The sequence below is a fragment of the Atheta coriaria genome, unplaced genomic scaffold, assembly GCF_025399875.1.
Source record: "Atheta coriaria isolate IRGN ID8LTWV9N9 unplaced genomic scaffold, Caltech_Dcor_3.1 hic_scaffold_5_pilon, whole genome shotgun sequence".
NCBI lineage: Eukaryota > Metazoa > Arthropoda > Insecta > Coleoptera > Staphylinidae > Dalotia > Dalotia coriaria.
The window spans coordinates 9,950,569-9,977,159 of NW_027045447.1; the positions used below are offsets into that span (position 1 = coordinate 9,950,569).

Consider the following 26,591-nt stretch of genomic DNA (forward strand, 5'->3'; position numbering starts at 1 on the left):
CGTAATGTTTGAAAGAAATGTATTGAATTTTGAACGAAAACTATCACGACTAGCGCTGTGTACATTGAGTTCGAGTGGAATTGAATGGCGCCGCCGACGCAGTGCGCATAAAACCGAAACTGTAACACTGAAACACTGAAAATTGAAATGGAATAAAACGTCATGGCGAGCCTCGTAAAACTTCACGCGACAAACGTCATAAAATACCACACTACTGTTGGCAAACAGAATGCGCAACAAAAACGAGGTAAACCACAATTCGAGCGAGGATTGTAACAAACTTTGCAACAGAATTGCTCGCCTGTACAAAAATGATAAAAGGTACATATAGTTGGGTTTTAAAATATGATATAAAATGACCCATTCGGGTCAATTTTTCAAATTCATTTGTCACTACAGATGACACTTTATAGTTCTATTACGATTTATTTCTTCTTCCACGAATTCAGAATTTCTCGGTTTCTTAGAGGGTCTAGGCACTGGCTGTTCGCTTATTTTCTCGTATTCCTCTTGGACCTGAGCACACGCGTCCATTTATCATCGCCAGTATGGGAAATGTATTTTTTATGTTTTTCGGCTCGACGCACGTGCATTTGCGTCTCCAACGCGCGTACCCCACGTATCAAAGCACTATATTTTTATTGAATAAGACGTATAGTGAATTTTCGACGTATTTTTCAACTCGAATTACGCTCTTCGCGGCGCATCGCACTTGATGGTCGGCGGATCTTTCCTCTCGACTTGTTTCGACTACAAGTTTTTCCTCTTTTTTTGCGGTTTTGGCTTACGCTTTATTTTTTCGCGTTCGTGTTCGTTCAATTTCTTGACGTGACGTATGTATGCGAATATGCAAACGGCGCATAAATCCGAAAAGTGCTTTTGTGTAAAAGCTCGCATTTATCTTGGAAATGTTGGCGTGCGGGCAGAAAAACTGTTTTTAGAGGAGTAACAACAAGCAATCGAACGCAGATATTTCTGACGCCTGCAATAATTTACTACAGGAAAAAAAAACAAAAAAAATCCACCCAAGGGAAATTTGAATGAATATTTAAATTCTGAATCACAATTTAGTGCCGCATATTAACCCCTGACAGTTATAACAGCGCAACTTAGCGTTGCATTTATGCAAATGTCGACTATTAATCGTAAAATTTGATTATTATTGGTGTCGAAGCGCCTGGCAAACAAACACCGATAAACCTTCCCACCCGCACCATCGTCTTTGGTCTCGACAGCGTGTGCAGTTTGGTGTTTTGGCGCGGCGCGACTTTTGTTTAATCGCGGCCGAGGCGGTCGAATTCCACCCGCAGCCACGCATGCATTTGCATCTCGTTTGCGCTGCGCGTCGAGCGTAAATATGTACAGTTTTGCACGAGCGCGCATAGTTTGCGGGCGCTCGCACGATGGTAATTCGCTAATTGTGAATGTGGAGGACGAAGAAGCAGCGCGCATAGTTCGCGAGAGGCGAGTCGACCTCGCGGGCGCTTTAAACATTGCTCGGGTGTAATTAAACTTTTGTAATAAACCACAGTTATTACGTTAACATTGTTGTTCGGTTGGTGAGCGCAGCGCACCCCGGCGCGGGGGTGGAATGTAGGGTTATTATCACGCGGATGCGTCATTAAATGCATTTTCTCTTATAGACACAACACATCCTAGAGAACTGTGATGATATTAACTGCATTTATCACAAAGTCACGTTGTGTTATGTTATGTTTATCAACTTGAATAAAAACAAGTTTTTATGTTCATGACTTATTTCAGTGGCTTACAAAGTACAAAAGTAAGATTATAAAAATAAAAATTAAAGAAAAAGAAACACAATTTAAATATTTGTATATTAAAAAAGTTTTCTTTAATTTAATTCCGCGAGAAACGCGAAACGTATTCTTCTGTCTGCTAAATTCTTTCAAATCTTCTTTGTCTACTTAGCGTAGAGCTTCTACAACAGAGCTTTTGCACGAGAGGTGCAAAACGTTTTCGTAAAACTTTCGCGAGCAAAATACGCGAAGCTTTAAAGAGTAGGATTTAATATGAAAATAATGCGTCTGAATGCAAAAGAGAAAACGCAAAATATTGTATAACTTATACAATATATGTGTTTAATGCTCTTACCAACAGAAAGCAGAAAACAAAGCGGAAAGCAGAAGCCAGATAGAAGTTGGGAAAAGTTAGCAGTTAAGGGGTTAGACATATTTTAGAAAAATTAAAAAATTAATAAATTTCAGCATAAAACTGATAAAAAATGATTTTTCTAAATTAAGTAGACTTAAAGTAAGTTATCTCAATCAAAGTTTTGATGTTTCATTGTCTAACCATAATTTTAATAAGAAAAAACGTCGATAAAGAAGCACAAAAATTAAAAATATAAAATAAATAATATATCCCTTTAAAAACTTTAAATTTTCACCGTTTTGCGTCACAGAATTTGAAAAAACTTTGCAATTTCATACTTTCAATTATTTCGCTCCGTGAATCTGCGCCATCCACTCGAAAGTGTAAGATTGCTGGAATATTGCGTTTTCTATTGCGCCGCGTGGTGTTTTCCACATTTCGCATGGAAATGCAAGGCGCTAAGGAGTTTAGACGACAAAGCACGTAACAATAGGTCATGAAAACGCGCCCGCACAAAGAAGCCAAAGCTGCGACGGCGCGCGCTGTTTTTATTTTTGAATATATTCTCGAGCCGCGCCCGAGGCGAGAATGGAAAAGCGCGCGCAAAGTGTCGCGCCACTGACGTCGTAATTAATTGTGTAATTAATTAAGATTCGTATCGCGGCCGAGAGTGCACGGCTCTGAAGGGACCGAAAGCTCTTTCTCCTCTGACACCACGCGCACCGGACAAGCAAAGCCAAAACGCAAAGCATGTTTGCTTGCCGAAAGCATAACAAAGTGCAGGTGAATGTGAAATTGAATTTAATTTAATTTAAGTATCAACGTCCGGACAGGATTTTGGGAGTTTTAGGATGAAAATGTTTTGAAAATCTTATTCAAACTAAAAATAAAAATAAAAACGTCTTCTAAATGCTTTAAAACTAAATTTAAAAAAATATTTTTATCAAATTTTCATTTTTCTTACTTTGATCAACTTTAAATAAACAATTTAAAGTAAAATAATATTTTGATCATTTATACTAAGAGTATATTAAATGTCCAATCGATTGAACCCTTGATTAATAAAATCCGTTGAGACGCTGTCGGTAAAGTTTGCATGCCAAACTTTGAATAATTAAATCCACTCGCCGTTTAAAAATAATAATACCCGCTGGCAGTAATGAACGATGAACACTCTGGTCGTGATACCTTCGCCGTGAAAGTAGACCCCTAAATGATTTATCGGGTCCTTTGTAATACGGTTAGCGGTACAATGTGTACATCTCTCGCGGCCATAAATATTACAAAGACGAGCGTCGCGTCTCATCCATATTAATCGGGGCCCAACTAAAAGCGACGCAATCGATCGATTCCGCATGAAAATTTAAACGCACCGGCGGCAGCGGCCGCTAACTTGAAGGGGGTGTGTGCGCGCAAGGAAGGGCATCTCGTTACCTTTTACCTTTTCCTCTTTCGTTTCGAGGTTCCAATAACGTCGATTGCATGTTTCCATTACTTACTTAGTTTTGGCGGATGGAATTTCGAAATTTCAGAGAAAAGAAGGAAAATGTAAGAAATATCATCGGGATTAAAGTGTACACATGGTTAATAATACAGAAAATTAATGAAATAATTAACTAGTAAGTTTCTTAGATGAATAAAAAACTTAAAGGTTCAAAAGTTTCAGAATTCAAATTTTCATTTTCTCAAGTTTCATTTCAAAATCGTTTTTAACCCCCGGTATATAATTAGAGCAGTATTATTCTCTGAGCAAATGAAAAATAATCAATGAGGTTCAATGTTGAGTACACAGGGTCGCGATTACTTATTCATGCAAAGACATAAAGGGTTAATAATGCAATGAATAAATTATGTCTTATTGTACTGATGAATGGCTAAAGACGAACAGGAAGAAGCGCTTACATAGTAATGAGTACTAAACAGTGAAGGTTAAGGGTAAAGAAAGTCCCGAATAATCTTGTATCAAACAAGCAATTAACAAATCGAGTGAAACTATGAAAATACATAAATAATTAATTAAAATCCACAAATTCTGGGCATTCTGGGCACCGTACGAAGGTAGCGGTAAAAGTGACTCGATTCAGGGCACTGTACGAGGCTAGCGGTAGAAGTGACTCGATTCAGGGCACCGTTTGAGGGTAGCGGTAGAAGTGACTCGTGTTCAGGGCACCGTATGAGGGTAGCGGTAGAAGTGACTCCTATTCTGGGCACCGTACGAAGGTAGCGGTAGAAGTGACTCGATTCAGGGCACCGAACAGGCTAGCGGTAAAAGTGACTCGTATTCAGAGCACCGTACGAAGGTAGCTATAATTTAGGTAATAATTTATCAACCGTAATAAAACTGATTCTTTAAAAAAATATTATTTTACTTTTAACTTTTAAGTTGGTTATTAATAATGAAAATTGTAATAAAAAATAAATTAAAATAATATGGTAAAAAATTGAATATAAAATTAATCATCAGGAGACTAATAATTAAAATTATGTGAATTGAAAGCGATTTCAATTAATTTTCCATTATTGCAAAATTAAAAGAAAAATTATAAAAAAATTAATGTTTGCTGGCACTTATTTTTCCAAAATTGATTTTATGCGTAATACAATTTGATGTTAAATTACACACAACCAAACTCAATTTAACACGTGAAATAATCAAATTATTTTCCATGTCAAACACACAAAATTTGTATTCTAAAACATACACCCGTTAAAATTGCCGCCCCGCTTGTTATTAAAACATTAATAAGACGCTCGGATAAAATCCGAGAAAGCCAATTAGGCGGAAAATATGAGCCGCGATTAATTGCAGTATGCCGTGATTAACTCGTCGCTGATAATGAGCCATTTTCTTCGCTCGCATCGCAAACTTCCGTTAATTTACTACGCTCGTCTTGTTTTCCAGGTATACAAACTCACCCCCGCGACTCACACCCACACACACGTACACCTCGTAATTGTTGCTTGGTTTGTTTGCTAAAACGTACGGCAGCGGCGGTATCGCCGTTTATGATGGTACATCTCGTTACATTATTAACGATTTCACGTGCCGAAGGAAGCAGATATGAGTTAGTGAAGCGAAAACAAGACGGTGTAAATGCAGACTCGCAGATCTAATTAAAACTTTGTTTATGTTTGCTGTTCGTTAATATAATCAATATGTGATGAGTTGTTGGTTACAGCGGTACGTGGGAAGTAAAGCTAAATCAAATATTTGCTCAATTTTACAACGATGCAGCTATTATTAACTAGGGTGATTATAAAATATCAAATTATACAAAATAAGTATTTCTATGATGTTGTGTTGTACCGTAGTCCAATGCGCAGGCGCAAGTTCCACCCCGTGACTAAAACCCGTGACTAAAGTACTTTTTGGGTCTCAAAACCGTGAAAAAAACTTGCAAAGTAAAAAAAATTATTTTGCGACTTAATATAGTAAGAAAAAAAATCAGTTATCATTTTATTTCCCATCTGGTTACCTTTTATCTCCAAAATATAAATTAAAAACCGTAAAATAAGCAAAAAATTTGATTTTTTTAAATCTTCGTAAATATTTCAATTTGGTGTTATTTTTCAATAAAAAAAACCTTTGAGAATTTAAAGATAAAAGCAGTTACATTGAAATTGTGCACACACATAACCTCAATAATATAAACGTGCCCATTCATGTTTGAATCTAGCCTGGAATCTATTTGATTTACTTCCGGTCCACATCAGCTGATGCACTGCTATACAGAGTGAAAAATAGAAGTATGTCCAGGCTTAGATCACGAGCATCTTCCACTTTATCGTGAGTTTTCCGGTTTGAGTAAACTCGACTCTGGGCACCGCTCTGCGATCAACAAGAAGCCACCAGCGACGAGTAGTCAAAAGAAAGAGTTCGAAGGAAAAGTGGAGTGCTCGCTGGAGTGCTTTCGACTTTTCGCCTCCACGTTCCATTTCCTTTCTGGACATTCATTTTCTAATTGAATTTATAAGAAGTGGATGCGAGCGAGGAGGAGGAAAAGATGAAAATTGCTCTTAGTCCTTATAGTCCTTAGTCCTTCTGCACTCGCATTGAACATTAAGCGTTGAGCTTTTAACTTGTTTAGTCATTTAATAAAGTCGAGTTTAATTTGTTGATGAATGCGAATGCGTGGGATGCAATTAAATGTTTCGAAACATTAATCGCTAAAATTCACTTTACACAAATTAAGGATTCATTTAAAAAATTCACAAGTGAATTACGCCAAAAGATTAATCACCTAATTTTTAATAATTTAAATTGTTACAAAAGGCTAAAGAAGAGTTTTAGTCACAAGAATAATTAAAAGTAGGTTAATACGCAGGCGTAAGCTCCACCCCGTGACTAAAGTACTTTTTGTGTCTCCAAACCGTGAAAAACTAACGATTTAAAGGTAAAAGTAGAAAAAATATATTATTAGTAATATAAATAAATCCATAAAATATACCAAGTGTTTTAAAACCACATCCCAACCGATAATAAAAAACTTTTCCCATTAAAATTTAATTCCTAATCGAACATAGGGTAAAACCTTAAGGTGGAGCTGGTAAACATCTAAAATATATTAAAATTAATAATTTATGAACACCATAACTAGCTGCAGCATACAGGCGCGCACATTATTGTTATCTTTACGCATGCAGGTTGGCAGGATGGAGGATTCGACGCCGCTAATATTTTATGCCTTTGGGAATATATTAATGCTCGCGATACCGCGCTCGTTCTCCCGCTGCAAGTCAATAACCCTCCGAACAAAGCGTTTGTGTTTGAGGTTATATCATATCGAACCAGACCATCTGCTCTCGCGCGACTAGCGAATCTTGCAAACTTCGCAGTGAAATTCTTTGTTCTTCACATATTTAAACACCGCGCGCGCAATCTTGTTCAAAAGCATATTAACTCAATGGGTTGCTCAAGTATGCCTAGATTGAGTTGAAATTAGGTTATGTTAAACTGGCGTTCAATTTTAGGTTATGTTCCACTTATATAGTTTTATAGCTATCATAACTTTCATCATTAAAGTATAATTCTTTCAAATACGTAAATTTTTAAGGATTTTAAGTAATAATAAAAGAAATAATTACAAAAATGGTTGAAAATAATGAAAATTCCTGGGAAAAATCTTTTTGAACTGTAAATAATTCAAAATTTCATTTTTTCCAAAAAAGCAAAATAAATTCAATGCAATAAAGCACAACATAGCGTAATTTAGCATAGTTTGAGTAAATGCCATAGTTCCAGTTCGGATTCCGGTTCCGGCACCGGTTTCAATTTTCGGTTCGACTGGTTTTAGTTGCTTTTTATTGAAAGTTTGTTAGCGAAATGAGTAGAGTAGCGCGAGCGCATTCCGTCGTCGCATTCATTAAGCCGGGCTCAATGTGTGCGGCAGCGTTGGTATTAAACAGAGGGCTGCAAAATGGACGTGAAAACGGGAACAATGCGCTCGTCGAGGGCGCATGTATCTTTTTCGACGTGGCGCATATTTCCACACGCACGCACATTGATCAGCAGCGATGCGATGACGCCGCCGCCATCGCCAGCTCCAACACTACCAACACCATCATCATCATGGCTCGGATGTAATTGAAATCGCCGCCCTCGCCGCACTTCATTATTGTCCATTGCGGCGCATTATTTCGTAATTGGTTTCCGTTTACGCGCGCGCTCCGCGGAAAACTTCCGGCTGCTTTTCACGTGTTACAATAGTGCAGTGTACGAAATTTTCAACAAAAACGACGCAAAACGTATGCGGAATTAGCACAAACAATAAGATAATTTTACGGTAGTATTACGAGTCTAATTAATATTTTAAAAAATAGAAAATTTTGTTGCGGAAATTTAATATTCACTTTTAATGGATTTCTACGGCCGTTAAAATTATATTTTACAAAAAAAAATGATATCTTATTTAATTCATTACGTCATCTAAACCTTATATTTGATCAATCGGACCTTTACTCTTTGAATTAATTGACATTCAGGCAGAAAGTTCAGCAAATTTCATCATAAATGTCAGATATTTACTTAAATCTGCTCAATTTACTAATGACTGGATGTGTGTGCCTTTTGTAAATTACAGGCCCTTAAATTTTCTGTCTAATTACACCCATTTAGTAATATTTAAGTAAAAAATAAACAAAACCAAAAATAAAAATCAAAAAATTTGGAAAAAAGCAAGAAAACTTTTTTATTGGGTACAGAAATATTTTTTCAAGACCTTAAAATGTGTTGCATGTACTTTATAACGTTGATTATAAATAAATAACTAATATACCATAAAATTTTCCTTTTTATAATACCCCACTCAATATTCTATGACATTAAACACCGACACAAACGCAAACAACTTTTTAAGTACTTTTTAATTCCCCAAAACAAAAAACAACACATAAAAACATTTTAAATATTAATTCAAATTGTTATTAATAATGTAAACCGAGCACAGCTGGTGCTTGGGGAATGTTTAATATCGGAGAATAATTTGTGTTTGCGTTTAATATTCAACTCGTGTGTTCGAAGCGTTGTCACTCGGACGGAAAGTGTCGAAATACTCGTAAGTTTGCGCCGTTTGGCGAGTTGACGACCGCCGCCTCTACCACCGTCGCCTACGTCTCAAACTATTAATATTCAACGGCCACTAATTTGCTTCGCACTCGTAGCTCACGCTCGCGCACGCCGGGAGATTAACCCGCTCGGGAAAGTTTGGAATTAACGCGCCCTCCAAACCATGGGGCCGCTGGTGGCGGCGGACACCTTCTTTAACGGCCGCCTCACCGCAAGTCCTTTTCTTCGTCGCGTGTGTCCCCCTGCATAATTCATTGGTCGGCGCGGCAAGTGGATTTTCGCGCCCGGCCCGTCTTCCGCACAAATTATTCTTGCCCGGAACTTCCGCTCGGACTTACGCAAACTAAATTACGTCCCGGACGAAGTTAGTCCCGCCGATTAACGCTAAAAGCATTCGGGAATATCGCACCTTGCAAGTGCTACAACTTATTACACAAAAATAAAACGAAGATATTTTTGCTGCGCATGCGCAGCTCAATAAAACAAGTTTTACTATTTTATTTTACCGGGTCAAGGATAAAAATTTATCAGACGTTGAAAATTAGTGACCTACCTCACGTGCAGCGCGTTAAAAAAGGGTCGTTAACGAAGTGCATGTTGCACATGTTGCGAAAGAGTGAAAAAGTGGGCCACCTTGACCCAAAACTGCACTCGTGGTATATTTTTAGACGATTGATTTTTCTCTGACCTGCATATATAATAACATAACACTTTTTTTGTTAACAAAAAATTTAATTAACTTTCTGCGTTGAAATATTCACCCAGTGCGCGAAATATAACGCCACAACTTTATCGCACAATTTGATTTAATATCGCGTGTATTATATGCGCCGGCGTGCGCACAATAGAAAGTTTAAAAACGCGTCGTTTTCGGAAAAATCTCGCACGTGAAAAGATGGAAAACTCCATAACTTTGTTAATAAATCTAACTTTCATAATGCTATAAGGATTCCGACGTTGGGTCGTTCGGTTCAGCGAGAATGATCGAGTTACGCGTGTGTGCCAAAGCGCACCTCACACCACCACCCCTAAGTTACGAAGGTAGTATAGGATGTGCGCATGAAATACGATTTCGTTTTACTTACTAAGCATTACATTCTTCGAGGCACCAGGCGCGGATGTTGATAAGAAGTATAATGTATTACGCAAAGTTCGCTGGAATTAAATTTTTATCATCGTATATACCTCAATGATTTTGGAATAGATTTTATGTGTCATAGAAGAATTGTAGTTATGTGATGTTTTAAGTATTGTTTATTTAATGTCTCAATTTAAGTTGTGAATGTGTTGTTTTTGGTATTTTCGCTCTGCAGCGCTCAGATTTGCTCTCGCTTTCCGGTTGATTAATTTCGGCCCTTAGTTGGCTCGCCTGGCACGGTTCCATTCGCCGCGCTGCTCCGTAAAATTGTTGATGGCAAAAAGCTAACCGACAATTTAGCACTGTCGAGCGGGGCGCCGCTCCGTCTGCGCCGTCGGCGCTAATATAGTGGCGGCGGGACGTGAGGTTAATTGATTTTCTGCAACGATAAACATCCAGCCGCCGCCGAACGGATTTCAATTAATATCGCACACCTTCGGGAGAGAACTTGCACGCAACCGGCTAAAATGTCAAGATTGTGGCGCAAATTGGCAATCATCTAACAATATTTTTAGAAATTTCAAAAATTCATCAAAAAATACATTAAACTCAAAAATATAACCCAAAAACATTAAAACTCTACGTGAAAAGAATAAAAATTCACAAATTTCTGAATTTTTTGCTTTTTTTTGTTGATGAAAGGTCAAAAAATTTAAAAACAAAAATAGAATTCGCTGTAATAGAGTTATTTAGACAAGTTGAAAGTTGAAAGTTTTTATCATCGAACATAGTGACAATTACGCTAATCCAAAGTGATTTCCGGAAGCGACGCGAACGACTGTGGACTGCGGATGAACTCGAAAAAGCTCGCAAAAGAGCAAATCTCCGGATATCGACTTTCTGCTCCCTCAGAGCGTCTTCTCAATTAAATGCGCTCGAACAAAAAGCCCGAAAACATTATCCTTCCTCGAGAGAAGTTTCCGCCGGGCTGAAATAATCCACATCACGACATTTCTTCGTCGCAACTGTTGACATCATTAATAGTTTACAATGTGACCTGATTGATATTGCGCGCCTAAAATAAGCCAGCGCGTAATGAAATTGCCGCAACCAATAAAAAGCCAATTAACCAACGAAATGGGAAACGGCACAGCGAAACGATCCAATATTGGCACAATAAATAAAGGCTATATTATGATCCGATCAGGGAGAGAATAAAATGAGCGTATATTTTTCGAACGTGTTGAAAAGCGGCATCGTAAACTTTTATATTGCGTTGCGTTTTTTTTGCGTTAAACATTTGATTATTGTCGAATAAAAGAAATTAATCAATGGGAAATTTACGCACAAATTGCTTTCGACCACACAGATGAAATTATCCGCTCTATATGAAATAATGTTATTATGTTGGCGGCGGTGAAAAGGTGTAAATGTTAAAAGGTAACGCCGGTAAAAGGATTCGTTGTTGCCATTCAGTTAATTGCGTTGCCGGCGTCGCCTCCTCGCGTGAGGGATGAAGTAATTCCGACTATTTTATTCAGCGTGTACCGCGGTACCATTGGCATACATTTTGTATGCGCGGGACCGGAAATGACCGTGCAGAATAAGTATGGCAAACACCGACGCAGGCCAAATATTATATTAACAGCAGCCCCACATCAGTACATTTCATGTATTCATTACTATTCTACCGTATAATTTTATAATTCATTTTTATAAATTACTAACAGCCTGTCTCTATGCACAGAATTGCTTAATTATCGCATGGAGAAATTATTTTCTAAGAAATGTCTCTCGTGAATTTTATACAAACTTTCATCGTGTATTTTATGCCCTTAGAGTAAAAAATTTCGCAACCAAATTTCACAGGACTATCTTCAAGCTTAATCTGAAGATATTCTGAAAATTTCATCAAAATTTGTCCAGGCGTTTTAAAGTTATAAGGGAACAAACATACACATCAACGTTTTTTCATATATAAATTTATAGAATAAATTTTACTGCCAGTTTTTTTAGAAAAGGCAATGAGTGAATGTGTGTCTTTTGATTACACTGTGTATTTTCCCAATTAGTCCACCCTTATCTTATTCTTGGGACGCTTTTGCGTGGGTGTGCGCAACCGGATCCGATAACAAACCAGAAAGTGCTGACGGATTAGAAGCGGAATTAAATCCGGTTAAAATATCTCACGCTCGGGACCGCATCTAAAACACCATCGGCTAATTTATTTTTCTTTCGCCCCGGGAGAAAAAGTCGGAACAGAGAAATTATTTATTCAATCGAATCGATTGCTTTTTCGCTGTTAGTCCAATCAATCTGAACACTAGCTATTCTAGTCACAGCACGAAAGAAAAATAAAATATTTATAAGACGATACAAAGTTTTAATGGAAAACCTGGCGAAAGTTTTATCAGACGTCAGCGCTAAGTGAAAAACTTCAATATAATTTCCGGTCGTCGTTCATCGACGTTTGCAGAAAAGATTTTTTCACACATTATTAGGAAACGATATATGAATCATAATGTGCGAAGGTAATCCTGGGAAATTCTTAAAAATTAAGCCAAAAATTAATAAAATTATTAAAAAAACTGAATTTTTTTCTGAAATAATCTCTAAATAAAAATAAATCTCTAAAAATTTATTATCTGAAATTAAACTAGCGACAAGTGCACTTTGTAAAAGCAGGAGAAAACTAGGGACTAAAAGATGGAAGAGTAAATGTTTGCCAAGCAAGCGAAGTGTCTTGAACAGAAAAAAGTATTCTGCTTAGTTTCCACTTGAAACGCCTTCAAATGTTTGTTTTCTTTTACTTACCTTAGAAGCAAAAATTTGTTCAAATAGTTAACCATACTTTTTACTTATTTTCCCAAAGAAGAAACCAAATTTAAATTGCAAATATTTAAATGGACGCCAGCGGACTTTTTATTTTCATTTTTTGAGCTTCTTAACTTTCATTGGCCTGAGACGAGAGCGCGGCGCGTTCCGTTCCGTTTGAATGCGATGCAAATTTATAGGACTTTTGTCAAACAACGCGGAACGACTCCTCGACGTCCTGTAAAACCGCCTCCCTGCACACGCTTTATTATTCCATTGCGTGTCTCGCCTAGAAAGAATTCCTAGAGACACTTTTTTCGCCGCTATTTTATGCTACAAAATCTTAAAATTTAAAAAATATGCAAAACACGTTTACATGAAAAAAATGTAAACAGAAAGTTCATATCAATTTTTAAGAATTCATAAAGTATTTGAAACACTTTGTATAACCATGGTATGACATTGCGTGGCTTTTCATAGACGAAGTAGTTTTACGTATGACACGGCCATTGGAAAAACGCGAGTCTTCATAATCTATTCATACAGTTATGAATATGGATACACATCCAGCATGCACTCGGAGGCGGCGCCGCCGCCATAAAATCCACCCCCAGCGAATAATTTACGAATCACATTGGAAATTCATGAATGCACCAGTAACATATACTTTCTAATCGAAAAATATTTCAATTTTAACCCTAAAATATCTTAACATTCGAATGCAGATGTCATAGATGTCATTGATGTTATCAAATCTTTTCTTTGGCATCCCTTGAGTGGGATGGGGGGTGGCTCCGGGCATCCCTTCCTGTTTTGCCTCATTTCCGACTTCCCTATTCATTGAATTCCGCCTCGGTTCGCGGCGCGTTTCAATAGAATCGACTGTATCGAAGTTTCGCTCGGCGGCGCCGGTGATGGTGGTGGTAATACAGTGTGTGCTAGTTCACGAAGTGAGCGAGCGAACGGGGGCGAAATCTGATTTGGACGTAACGTGATAATATCCCGGAGCCGATCGGTCGGCGATGCATGCGTCTGGCAGTCGCCATCATGCCGACAACCCACTTACAATGGTGGTTCAAGTCGAAGCAATCGAAATGTCACAGTTGAATTGAAACAAACTAATAATTGACTTGTGAAATGAAAAATTTCAAAGTTTTGTTTTTAATTTTTGAGGTGTTTTCTACCAAAACTTTTTTTGTGGTTAGTTTGAAATTAAATTCGAGTCACTATTCAATATTCCACGTAGGTACAAGTTGTCCATGTTGTCTGTTTACGTGTTCAGCAATGTCTCCATCACTGATTTGATAAGCACGCTCGCCTCCGTGTGGTGCAAGTTGAGAATATTCTCGGAAATGTACACGACACTAACAACGTTTGCTGATCAATGCGAGACGCGAACGCACGGCGCCTCCACCACACTCACCAATCCGGCGAGAAAAATGTTTGAAAATGTTTGCTCCATTTGTCGTCTCCCGGCGGCGCGGGGTCTAGGTTAGAGCCGGAGTTGGAGTATGACATTTATTACTCGGGGCCAACAAATCCCGGCGCGCCGAGGACATAAGCCGCTCTGTCGGCGTATCCTGCGGGACGCGTCATCGCGGCGCTAGCGAGTGTCTCACTACTCATACCTAAACTAGAGGAATTGTGATGGTATTATACTGGCGGTTGGTGGTGGTGGTGTGGTGCTCATGTCGTTGCCACCGTTAACTCGTATTCCCACGGGCGGCGGAGGAGCTTTGCATGTTTGCGTATTAAAATTATGACCCGCCATGCCGACAATTCTTCAAAATTTCAACCCGAACGCTAAATTTTACCAACTAAAATTTAAACCGTGTTTTTCTAGTATTTTTGCTTTTAAATCATATTTTAGGATATTTAGTACGATGGAAAACCGGTTTAATATCATCGGGTCGAGTGTACGTGTGTGCAGGGTTATAAATCGCTTGAAAATTGGCACTTTTGGCAGCCGCGGTGGCGGATTTGTGGAATTGAGAGCGAGGACACGAAAGACGCGCTCGATAAACTACACATACTCGTATGTTGAGAGCGGCGCATAAATCTGTCCGTTGTCGCGCACAAATCTCCACCAATCCAGCTGGTCGACATTCCAGAGATTGTAAAATTGGACCAAACATAAACAAGTACATAAATATCCCACTTCTCGATTTGCCAAAAAACTACTTTCAATTTTTGGACGATTTTTTAGCAAAATTACGAATTTTACGAATAAAATTCTAAATTTTATGAAAAAATGCTTCAAACGAATAATAAAAAAAATTTTAAACAAAAAATACTCTTTAATTTTTAATTTTAAGGCTAGAAATATGTCAGCTAGACAAAAATAATTATAATCTTTTATGAAAAATCACCACACTGTATGTGAAGCGTGAAAACAATAAAAATTTCCAACAATACCTAAAATCCTTAGTGGAATTAGCACCGCGCAAACGAAAGCGTGCTCGGCGTCCTCGACGTCGAGAACACGCATTATAATCCGAGGATAAATGTTAGCAAACGAAAACGAGAAACAAAGCGCAGAATAAAAACACACAACAAACGCGCGCACGCTGCATCGGAGAGCGCTCGTGCGCAAAGCATCAACACTCGTTTTTACGCTTTGCTTTATTTTAATTTTTGATAAAGACGACCGACGACTAAAACGTGGCGTCGCGTTTATGAATTTCAATCAAAACCCTCTCAACCGCGCGTGGGCGTCTCCTGTTCGAGCGCTTTTAATTTTCCGCACACTGGATGCATAGCAAGTATTAAAAATCACCAAACATTTTATGTTCTATTGTCATTTTATAAAATAAATAATTTTATGACATAAAAAAAATAAAAATGGATGAAAACTGAGAAATCCACAAAACAAACAAGAATGTTGTCGGTCGTTAGGAATAAAATCCTTTGTTTGCGCTCACCGAACCAAGGCGATCCTGCTAAGGGTCTGCCAGGTCACGTGATGCACAAACCCTTCATTTGTAGGGATTAGAATTATAATTAAAATGTTGAGCAAAAATATTTTAAACATTTTTTAAATTTTTTGAGCAAAAAATGGCTAAAAACACCACAATTTGTTGCTATTATTTTAAAATATAAAATATTAAAACAAAAGTATTAAAGTTACACCTCAGTTCTCAAGTGATTCATTAAAAACGCAAAGAATATTTATTTGGGTCAGCTTCAGACCCTCACTCTTTGCGCAATAATAAAAAAAATGCAAGTCTGGAAATATTTAATTATTTTCTCAATTTCAAAGTCCAAGAAAATACTCAGTGAAAAAATGCTGGAATTTAATTTGTAAAACACCTCGCACCCCACCACTTGCCCGTAATTTGTTTCGGCTGTGTGTTTACGTTTGTTCTCCCCATTCCTCGTATTTTTTTTCGCTTCTTTGCGTCAGCGCGACTGTTTTCTTTGCATTTTTCCAGAAACGTCGCTCGTTGAACATCTCTATAGCACACAGCATTCGCGTATTCCTCTCTTCCGTCGTACCGGAAAAACTTTTCCTAATTTAGAACTTGTACAAAATGTTCGTTCGAATGTGAGTTAAATGAAAAATGCAAAAACGAAAACAATAAAATTAAAGCGCGCAACGCGGTTGAATTACGATTGGAAACGAGAATCTTCAATTTGCTTATTCAATTCGGCCCGGAAGGAAATTCGCCGCCAAGAAACGCGGGACGAGGAAAAGCTAATATTTGAATTACAATCAGAGATATTCAGTGTTTTTCTTTCATTCCAATTTTTTTCTCCTTCACAAAAGTTTCGAAATAGCTATTTTTAAGAGGGCGGCCAGGGCGGAAACTTTCAACTTTGATGGATTATGACTACACAAAAAATTAAGGTCATACCGAACAGGTTTCAAGGATGTAAAAGGGTGTAATCATCCATCGAATGGGAAAGTCATTTTTTTCGACGTCTTGTGTTTGCATTATTAATTAATCACTTTTTAATGAATCGGACAAAGACGAAAAATAACAACCGAAAATTCGAAGGGAGAGTCAACAACGCGCGCAGGCACGCGAGTTTTACAAATGGAAAGAAAACAAAAAGTTCCGCACGATGATTTCCCGGCCGCAGAAAAGTAATTAATCAACTTTTAACTTTTAACAAGCGCCCACTCGATGCGCATTGTTTGACGACTTTTATTTTTTATTCTCCGCGCGCATTATTTCAGCGCATGCAAAAATAAAAACTAAACTAAATCAATTAAACTGCCAGGGGGTAGTTTTGCATTGTTATTCGACCACTGTAAAGTCTGCAATGCGCCAAATTCGATCGCAACATTTTTTGCCGGTTTTATGCAATTAGTTCTCCCTTTTTTGATCAATTTGCCTGATGGCAATAAAAAATAATAGCAAACAAAAATTTATTGTCAAATGTAGTCCATATAAAATGCATTGCACGTACTGTAGCAACGAGAAAAGGGTTGCGGGTTGTGGGTTGCTTGTAGCGCGTTGTGATTGCAGGTATGCGCGCGACCGGATTTAATAAAATTTGCGTACGCCCAGAAATAAAAAAAAAAACGTAAGTACTCAAAGACTGCGGTTTCGCCAATTACGGCCGGGGCGGTTTTTGGACCCGCATGCACACACGTACACATTCAAACCCACATAGCGCGGGCAGGAAATTGACGAAACGAACTCGCCATTTGAATGAATTCCAATGCGACGCGTACGAAATCCACACACATTCGTTGCGAAACTTTGTTTGAATTTCAATGAGCATCCCTTTGACACACAGAGAAAAAAATTACATTAAAGCAAACAAAAAGTTGCAGGTTATTTATAAAATAAATTTAGCTACATAATTTTGTGCATTTTTTAACTTTTTTAATTAAAATTTATGTTTGTAACACTTTGTATACACGTTTTCGAAATGGGACATTCATTAACGTCGCAGGCTTTGCCTGTTCTGTGTTCGTTCGACGGTTCGTGGCGCATTTTTTGTTTCGGCACTCTCAACGTTTTTAGCTTGTAGCAATTCGTCATTTGATTACGCTAAACCATAATTAACGGAAAATATTCCATACGACGGAAATTTCAAACAATACGAGCTTTTTATGTATTGCCAGAGAGACAAACAGGATATGAACAATATACAGAAACAACATATTGTGAAATTACAACAAAAACATTTTTTTGTAATTTTTTAAATCCGAAACAGAAAAATAAACAAAAATTTGATTAAAAAAATTTGTTTCCTGGCTTATCATGTACACAAAAAAATGATAGCAAAAGTATTAATTGTGTTTAAAGGCAAAACTTGTTTAAAACTTGGCAAACTTTTCTCATCCAGCGAAAGTTAAACAAGATACACAAAATTGGCAAAAATAAACGAAAAACTTTGAAATCTTTGTAAACCGAGCCACAATCTATTCAAATCCAGAATATCTAGAGCAAAATTCAATCCGAAGCTCAAAACTTTCAAATCTCGCATTTACAATATTCACATTCAGTCACAACAACGAAAAACTAAAAGATCAAACTTTAAGCACGTTGCCCAACCCGTCTGTTGTGGAATGTTTGGTTATGTTAAGTCCAAGTCTACGAGAAGCAAAAAAAAAAAACAAATCAAAATGTCTGACTAAAGTTGCGCGTTCGACTCGTGCGGATAGAATATCCCGAGCGCGGCATTTGCGTGCGTTTAAACTTTTCACATGTTGCGGCGTTGCTTGTGCTCGCTGTTCGCCGCCGACACAACTGGAATAAGGAATAGGAAGCGAGGCATAAGGAATGCGGCCGAATTGATTCGCATTTACATTCACATTCACATTCGCGTGTGTTTCACATACGAAATTTTCCATTTTCCTGGCGAGTGCACCAGAATTCTTACTCGGCATCAAAATTCACTTAACAATATAAAAGATATACATTGAGTGCCACCCGGATGCCAATCTCGGCCGGATGGGGGCGGAATTCCATCCCTAGTGCAAAGGGTAATCCGTTTCATCTCGTCGGGAAAAGAGTGAAAACCTTACGGAGGTGATTTCTCAGGTGTTGACCTCAAAAAGTTTTAAAATTATTTGTTTTTTGCATAAAATGTTTATTTGTAACGCTTTTACGCATAAACCAATGAATTAATTTTGATAAATTTTGATATAGAAATATTCCGGACTATGGAAAAGCAAATAAGCAACTTTTTGTCCCAAAATTTTAAGTAAAATGGTGTAAAATAAGGGATGAAAGTTACCATCAATATTAAATCATACTTAATGCTCAATTTTATCATTTTTCACGTTTTAAAATTAAAATTAATAATATTTTTGACAAATTCATCAAAAACACCCAAAAATCATCCATAAAGTTAAAGACAAAGCTCAAACAAGTAAGTTAAAAGTCGTATGTCGTTATGCGATCACCTCGCAGGTATTAACTCCATTTAGACGACGTGATACATGCATAATGAACGTGTCAACAAGTTGCGAGCCTCCCGCGCGCTACCTGTTAACAGTGTCTGCCCGGCGCCTCCACCACCGAACGCTTCCTGCGCGTCAGCCTCGTTTCCGCGCACATCATGACACCGCACGAACTAATACGAATGGCATGCTAAAACGAACTTTTCACCACTGACGAATGCAAACGAAACGAACAATGCCAAAGACGACTACAAACTGAATGTGTGTGTTGGGAGTAGTTTTCGCCGCACGCTTCGAATGATAATGACAACGATGGCTGTGTTGTGATGTTGTGATAACGCGACGCGCCACCAAGTTGTTGTCTCTGCACTATGCAAGACGGAAGTGCGGCGGGTGAATTAGAGTACAAACTTTTTGGGTAAGTGTTTACTGTGGAAAGTTTAAATGAATTTACTTCTGAAATGACAAACAAGTCAAAACAAAAGATAAATTTTAATTCAACTGCGCATGCGCAGTAAAAAAGTAATTCAAGTGATTAATCGAAGTCACAGGAACAAAAATAAAAACACAACAAACATAAATCACCCACTCGACAAGCGAAATGAGACGATTCGTCATAAATGCACGCACATGCTCCACCATCACACACATGAAAGTTGTTATTAATTGTTCGTTTGTTGTTGTTGTTGTTGGTTGAAAACTTCCGCTCGCGCATTTGGAGTCATCGCGGCGTAAAAGTGTAAAACACTCTCGGAGGTCGTAGGCATAGTAGTAGGGGGGTTGCATGCGCGGACTTTGCACCCGGAAAACCAGCATGTGGCCATCCCGGCCACATAAATTAGACGCGCGCGCCCGAGGACCGCAATTCATATTTTAAATCCAGCTGGGAAATTATTAGAAAGGTTAAATTAATTAGCGCGCCGGGCGCGACACTCCCACCGTCAGGAGCGCATAACTTTCCAGATTGAAGCAAAACAAAGCTCGGGATTGTTTGTATATACAGATATTTATGCAGATGGCGGCGAGATTAAAAGGATTCGGCCGATCGGACGCAGAGGGCGACTTTAATTAAGGCGGGCCCGGAATTTATGTAACAAGTTGCGAATTGAAGGCCGCGCGGCGCACACACGTTGGCTAGTATTTTTACATTTCGGTACTCACGTTACGAAAATCGATGAACTGCGTCACCAGGGTGCCGTCGGAGCGCTGGAATTCCAGGACGACCGTGTCGTCGCTCACGTTCGCTGAAATGTTTTCCTGGAGGACTTCACCGCCCTGGAAATGAAATAAAAATCGTTATTATTCAAAACAACAAACAAATTCACGCATATTTTAATATATATGCTCCATATTTGATTTTTAAACTACTGCGCATGCGCATTAAATAATTTTATTCAAAAAAATAAAAATTTTAAAATAAAAATAATTCAACCACTTAATTTTCATCACAAGTGGTCTATAACAACCCTTATTGAGCCTATAAAAATCTAGCGTGTTCGATAGCAACCCTTAACCGTTTATTTTTACCACACTCGACTTTTAACACCGCAGGTAGGCGCAAGGTAACAGCAGAACATAGCTTTAGGGTGGAATTCTAAGTATAAGGGTAGTAATATAATGAAGAGATGCAAATCAGCACTCATTTTTTCCTACAACGAGGGTGTGGATGTCGTGTCGAATACGACATGCGCTTTGTCGTTGCCTCGAAAAAACAAGGCTGGAGACCTAGAATGCCCTTCTCGGCTCGGGATCGAATTATATTTTCATATATATTTTATGGAAATTTTCATCGTTCAACGTTTGAGTGTTTTTGTTGTGTGTTGTGTGTGTGAGGGTTTTTTTATATCGCGATATGTTATTTTTCGCCGTTTCGCTGTTTTCTTTTTATTGAGACGAAGGGATGAAGAAGCGTGCAAAACGATGGGATGAAAAAACGTAGGCTTTTGGATTTTATCGTCTTGGGGCTTAGGAAAATAAGAAAATACATAAACACAGAACATAAAAAATCATACTTATGCTTAATGCCGGATGAAAAAATATAGCGGTCAAAAGTTTACAGAAACTTGTTTCATTTTTGTGTTAATAATTAATTACAAAAAAGAATTTGTAAACCCAAAAAATGATTTTTATTAAATTTTACTTGTTTATTACCTAATTTAGCAAGTAAAGTTAATAAAAATGTTTAAAAAAATGTTTTTTTTTTATAAAATAAACACTTTATTTGGTAAATTACTTAAAAATTAAATATATTATTATTAGTTTATAATAATTTACTTCAAGTTTTCCCCCAAAAACCTTTAGAAAAATGTTTTTCTTTTTCCTTTTTGCTTTTATGATGATAAATTATTTTTCATGACGTTTTCAAGATATTTGTAACGCGAGATGTAAATATCCCTCGAATATCTTAGTTAGTCGAGCGCAAACATGAATTTGCCATTTAAATTGCAACATCGTCGCGACGCTGATTAATAATATTCGGAGTGTATAACACAGCTGGTAGTTTCGTGCCAAAACGATCATTAATCATTCGTCGGCGCGCTTAGGTGCGACGCGCGTTCCTCATATCAACCACCGACTGCAATGTGCGGGCTGAAGCTAAGCGTGCCGAACAACGCTAAACGCCAAGCGGCGCGACGCGCTCATCGTCGATTAATTATTGCTCATTGACTTATTGGAAAATCCCCCAAGGGGCCAAAACAAACAAGTTTACATGGCACAACTTTACACGTTACATAAATATATTTTTTTTGTATGAGAAGAAAATATTTCTAATTATTTCAAAGAAAAACAGAAAATATTAAGGAAATAATGCATAAAAAAAATTAAAATATAATACTGTAGTTGCTTTCCAGTATTTCTGAACCTAAATCTCTTGTAAATCTAAAGAAAACAACAAATTTCCGTTTTTTTTTTAAAGTAAATTGAAAGTAATCATAGAATTTTCCAGAATTACGTTAACTTAATGTCACTATATAGGAGAGAAACTCAGTATCCGCGTGTGCGGATATTCGAGCGTGTCCAGTTTGACAAACATTTGCTTTCAACTCGATTCACCCGATGCACTAATGACGCGTTCTCCGCCCGCCGCCGCACGAAGGGATTTCGTCGGGTCAGCGGCGCCGCACGCGGGGTTTAATTGAACGCGACATTAGAGTGCCGGACGAGCGGACGCCCTTTATCCGCGTCCCGGCTCCGGCTGCGGCTGGATAACGCCCAGCTCAAGATCCAGCTCCATACAGGCCCATTCAGTGTTTAAACCAGGATGGGGCTTGCAATTCTGCTATCCGCTGGAGACGCGGCTGGGAGGGTGGTAGTGGGCTTGAAACATTGAGAAAATCAGTTGGGAGACTAGAAACGCGTAACGTGGGACACTCACATGGGAATGTGACATTCTTAAATTATTTCCGGGCTATAAATTTCTTGAATTATTTATTTCCTTAAACTTCAGACCTTGGAGGCACTTTCAGTTAGATTTTAATAATAAATTGACTATGCGCATGCGCAAGCTCCATCCGTGACTAAAACCCGCGAATAAAGTACTTTAGTCACGGCCGTGTATAAAGTATCACTTTTTATGTATCAAAAACGTGAACAAACAGACGTTTTTGGAAGAAAAAAGTTAAAAAAATAAATTTCGATAATAATTTGATACATATACCCTGATTAATTGACATTGACGTGGTTACATCACTGCAAAAACCAAACACGATTTTTTTTATGCACATATAACTCAGAGTTATGCAATCTGCATATTCTGTGTGCATGCGTTGTCGATAATTAATTATTGAAATTAAATTCATCAACATGTGGTATAATCTGCTCCTCGATCGTCGGCTGAAGACTCTCGACGGCGTGCAGTTGACGGCAGGATCGTTTCTCGACTAGCGTGTGGGTGGGTAGCGCTGATGCGTTAGTCGCGTTCGTCCCGTCAGAATATTAATGGCCGCCTGCCGCTTCTCGACGAAATTAGACATCGGAAATTTCGCCCGTCGAATTTGCTATCGATCCTGCGTGCCGCGCCAAAACGTTCTAACGCCAACAAGCAAGTCGTCGTCAATTTAGCGCGTTTCGCACACCTGGCCGTGGCGGCCTCAAACCAGCAGCGTGCGTTAGTTGCTTCATTTGGAATTAGTATCCGACCAAAACCTCATAATTTGTCGTATATTAAATTTTGGGGCGTATGTTTGGTCGGACAGCTTTTAAATGGGTTTTTGTGTGTGTGTGTGTCGGCAAGAAACATCGCGCGACTTAATTACGTCCAACGCGTCGTATTTTTGCGCCTAAAGATGGTGCCACCCCTAACCACACTCACACATTCACCCTCCAACAAGATGTATTAACATCAGCTATAATTTTGATCACATTCTGGCTTCACAATGGAACATTAATTACATTTTACACATTTGTGCGTAAAATCTACGAATTTATACTGTGAGTTACAATAAATCACAAATATTTTATTTCTGGTGTTGAAAAATATTCATTTTGACACTTAATATACAAAATCAACATCAAAGCAATCGACAAAAGCATAGAAACGTTGTCAAACGGTAAATTTAATTAATTGCAGCTTATCATTCCTTTGAAATGTCGACTAGAAATTTTTTGTCGCCAAAGATTTTTCTTCCTTTGATGTGATGAAAAGCCCCTCGAGCAGGAGAGCTTTCTTTGAAACGAAAAGTTCGTAATATCATAAAACAATGCTTTGTAAGCACTATCACCGTGTGCCCAGCGATAGTGTGTCATCCTCGGGGATACGTTCATCGTTTCATCGCTTATTAATAGTTGTCCCATCGTTGGATTTTTCCAGCGCTGCTTCCATCACGCTTTATTGGTAAACGCAAACTGCGACTGGAAAAGAACGAGAGGGTGGAAAAAAAGTAAGCAAGCAAGCGAGGAAGGCCAACGTGCCGAACGCGTTATTAAAGTTTATTAAAACATCTCTTCGTCTGGCCGTGCGGTGCAGTGAAAGCCGGCGGCGCGTTTGGATGAGACAAGGCCGGAAAAGCGGAAAAATGCCTCGCAGGCACCAGACGAAATATTACGCGCTAATGCGATGAAGCGACGAAGGAAGTGTGCGCATTAACGAACGCCAACTCTACGAAATCCTACAGTGTGCTCATTTTCAGACAAGTAATAATGTTTCATGGTTTGCCATTTGCTCAAACAATTTTGAGCCTTCAAAAAACATTAATAATAATTAATTTTAGATCAATTTTAATAAGGATTTAAAAACAAAATTAATAATTTCTGAAAATTTTGTCTTAAATTGTAAAATAAAACTTTTTTTTTCCATTTTTTTTCTTTTTTCCAAAAAAAATTGTACAAAAACCCCCAAAATCTTTTTTTAAGAATTACTTTGTTTTTCTTTAGTTCACGAAAAGAATATCCAAACAAGTTTTAATCTCCTTTCCCACATCTTCCCATCCAGACTTATTTACTTCTCAACTTCGTCTCCGCACAGTAAATAACAAAAGCAAGATGAACGTGACAAGAAATAATAAAAGCAACTCACTTAAAAAAACTCACAATGCTCTACGCAGGAGAAAACTGCGCGAAAGCATCAACGTTTGTTATGTCAATTATGAAGTTATTTGTGTAAAGTTTGAGTTTTTCCCCACAACTTTTGTTCTTATTTTACTTTGTAATTCAAAACTTTTAACGACGCTCATATTTCACATTCAAACAATGTCCGAATGAAAATAATTCGGAGTTTTTTTTTGTAAATGGCGTGTTGGATTGGTCTTGAAGTGGTAATAAAATAGGTGTTTTTGCGTTTTAGGGGCGGTTTGAAGCCCAAAGACGTTTAATGACGGTGGCGCGGTGAAAGTGGTAAAAATAACCCACCTCGCCCTAGTTCGATGCTCGTTCGACAAAAAAAAACGTTCCGAGGTTCTACAAATTAAATTTCCGTCCTCCCTTGCTTCGCCGCCCCCACGCCCCACGCCCCTTTAGCGCTGATTTCTCTCATTTTCATCTCGTTTTTACTTATTTTCACATTTACACTGATTTCACGACGCTTCATCAGCGCGCTAAAAGTTAAATGCTGGAGAAAGTATGATGGAATGCGATGAAAAACAACCCTTAAAAAATAACCCTACAAAAAGTTTTTAAAATGCCCAAAAATGTTTTAATTTAGTATCCATACATTAAACACAAACAAAATATAAATTTTCTTGTTTAAAATTTTTTTTACAAAAAATTTCTGAGATTTAAATTGCAATCTTAACATTTTCCAGTCGTGCCTAATGTGATATGGTGCAGCACTTGAAAATTGCATTTCCCAATTTGTTTCCGATGTAGTACGTTTGTTGGCTCTCCTTCAGGATCGCGCAATTTTTCTAAATAATTTATTTCGTTCGCAATGCACCGAGCGTGAACAACGGCGCAATTTTTACGTTCGTTTGTTTCGCGTGCGCGTTGTTTACACAGCGGCGTGTGGTGTTTGCGTTCGGTTCCGAAGGTAATTCGGTTGGGCAATGAGCTTTTCGTGTTGGCGCTGTAAAATTTTTCATTTTCCTCCGCCAGGTTTTATATCATTTCGAGGGGGCGCGGCGCGTTTGTACGCAGGACTACTCGTAAACATGCGCGAAGAATGCATCATATTTTTTTCGTAGCCAACGAGAGAGCAACAGAACAAATTTATCGTTCTTCTAGTTCTTCGTTTTCGCTAATTTAATTTCTTATGCAAAAAATCTTAAAAATATTATTAAATGCATTGTTGGATAGTTAATGATGAAATTTCAAAGAAAAAACAATAAAAACTGTAAATTTACAACGAAAAAAACAAAAAATTATTTTTTTATAAAGAAAATATTAGTTTTAAAGAACAAGAAAATATTCCATGTGTGAATTGAAGTGAAAACATGATAAGTTACAGCAGCAGGAAAAAATTGACAAATACCCGCTCGTAAAACTACAATTTTCATACGAAATTTCCATTTTTTATTGTTGTTTATTCGTCGTTTCGCCGTCTCGTCCTCGGTTCGAAAGCGACACACATAAAATTTTTATGCCATTCCGCTAGTTTGCCATTTTCCGTCCATGCATCCTCCGAAGGTTCATCCCCGAGAAAAACTTCGCCATTTATGAATAATTTAGATAAACAAATAGGATCACACATGCATAGATACAAACTCACATCAAGTGAGTCCAAAAAGTTTAAAACGTCGAGTCGAGTAAACATGAATTTACTTCATCTGGGATGAACTCGCATCGTAACTGGATACGGTCCTGCGTCGCTCGGTTACTTTACTGCTGTACACACGCGCGCCGTAATGGGTTCGTTCGGTAGGCAAACAGACATTTGGCAAGCGGCAACGACAGCGTCTAGCCGCCATCCCCTCATCCTGTTCAACCCTTTCTTGCCGCTCGCAAAGTTGCGCGCAACTCGCAGCATCACAACATGTATGCTTGGGTGGAGAGAAAAGACACGCAAGACGAATGTGTGTACACGTGGTTTATGTTGCGGTCTCGGCGGCACGTCGGCGTATAAACAAAGTATTAAACCTGAAGAATTTAAATCGAAATGAATCGTAAAGGAGCCACGCCGACCGAAAATGTCTTGTCGAGTCAATTTTTAATCTTTTATTGCTTGGGAAACGTATCCATCCGGTTTATATTTTAATTTAATTAAATTAATATCAGATGAAAATGGA

The 26,591-nt window shown here is 38.1% G+C and overlaps 1 protein-coding gene across 1 annotated transcript in view; it reads right to left on the reverse strand.

Moving 5' to 3' along the window:
• The window catches only part of oaf (out at first), a 73,663-nt gene that overhangs the window by 28,937 nt on the left and 18,135 nt on the right, over positions 1-26,591 (reverse strand). Inside the window, exon 2 of the mRNA XM_065301908.1 lies at positions 20,095-20,208. Coding sequence (XP_065157980.1) covers positions 20,095-20,208 — 114 coding nt within the window. The remainder of the gene's footprint in view (positions 1-20,094; positions 20,209-26,591) is intronic.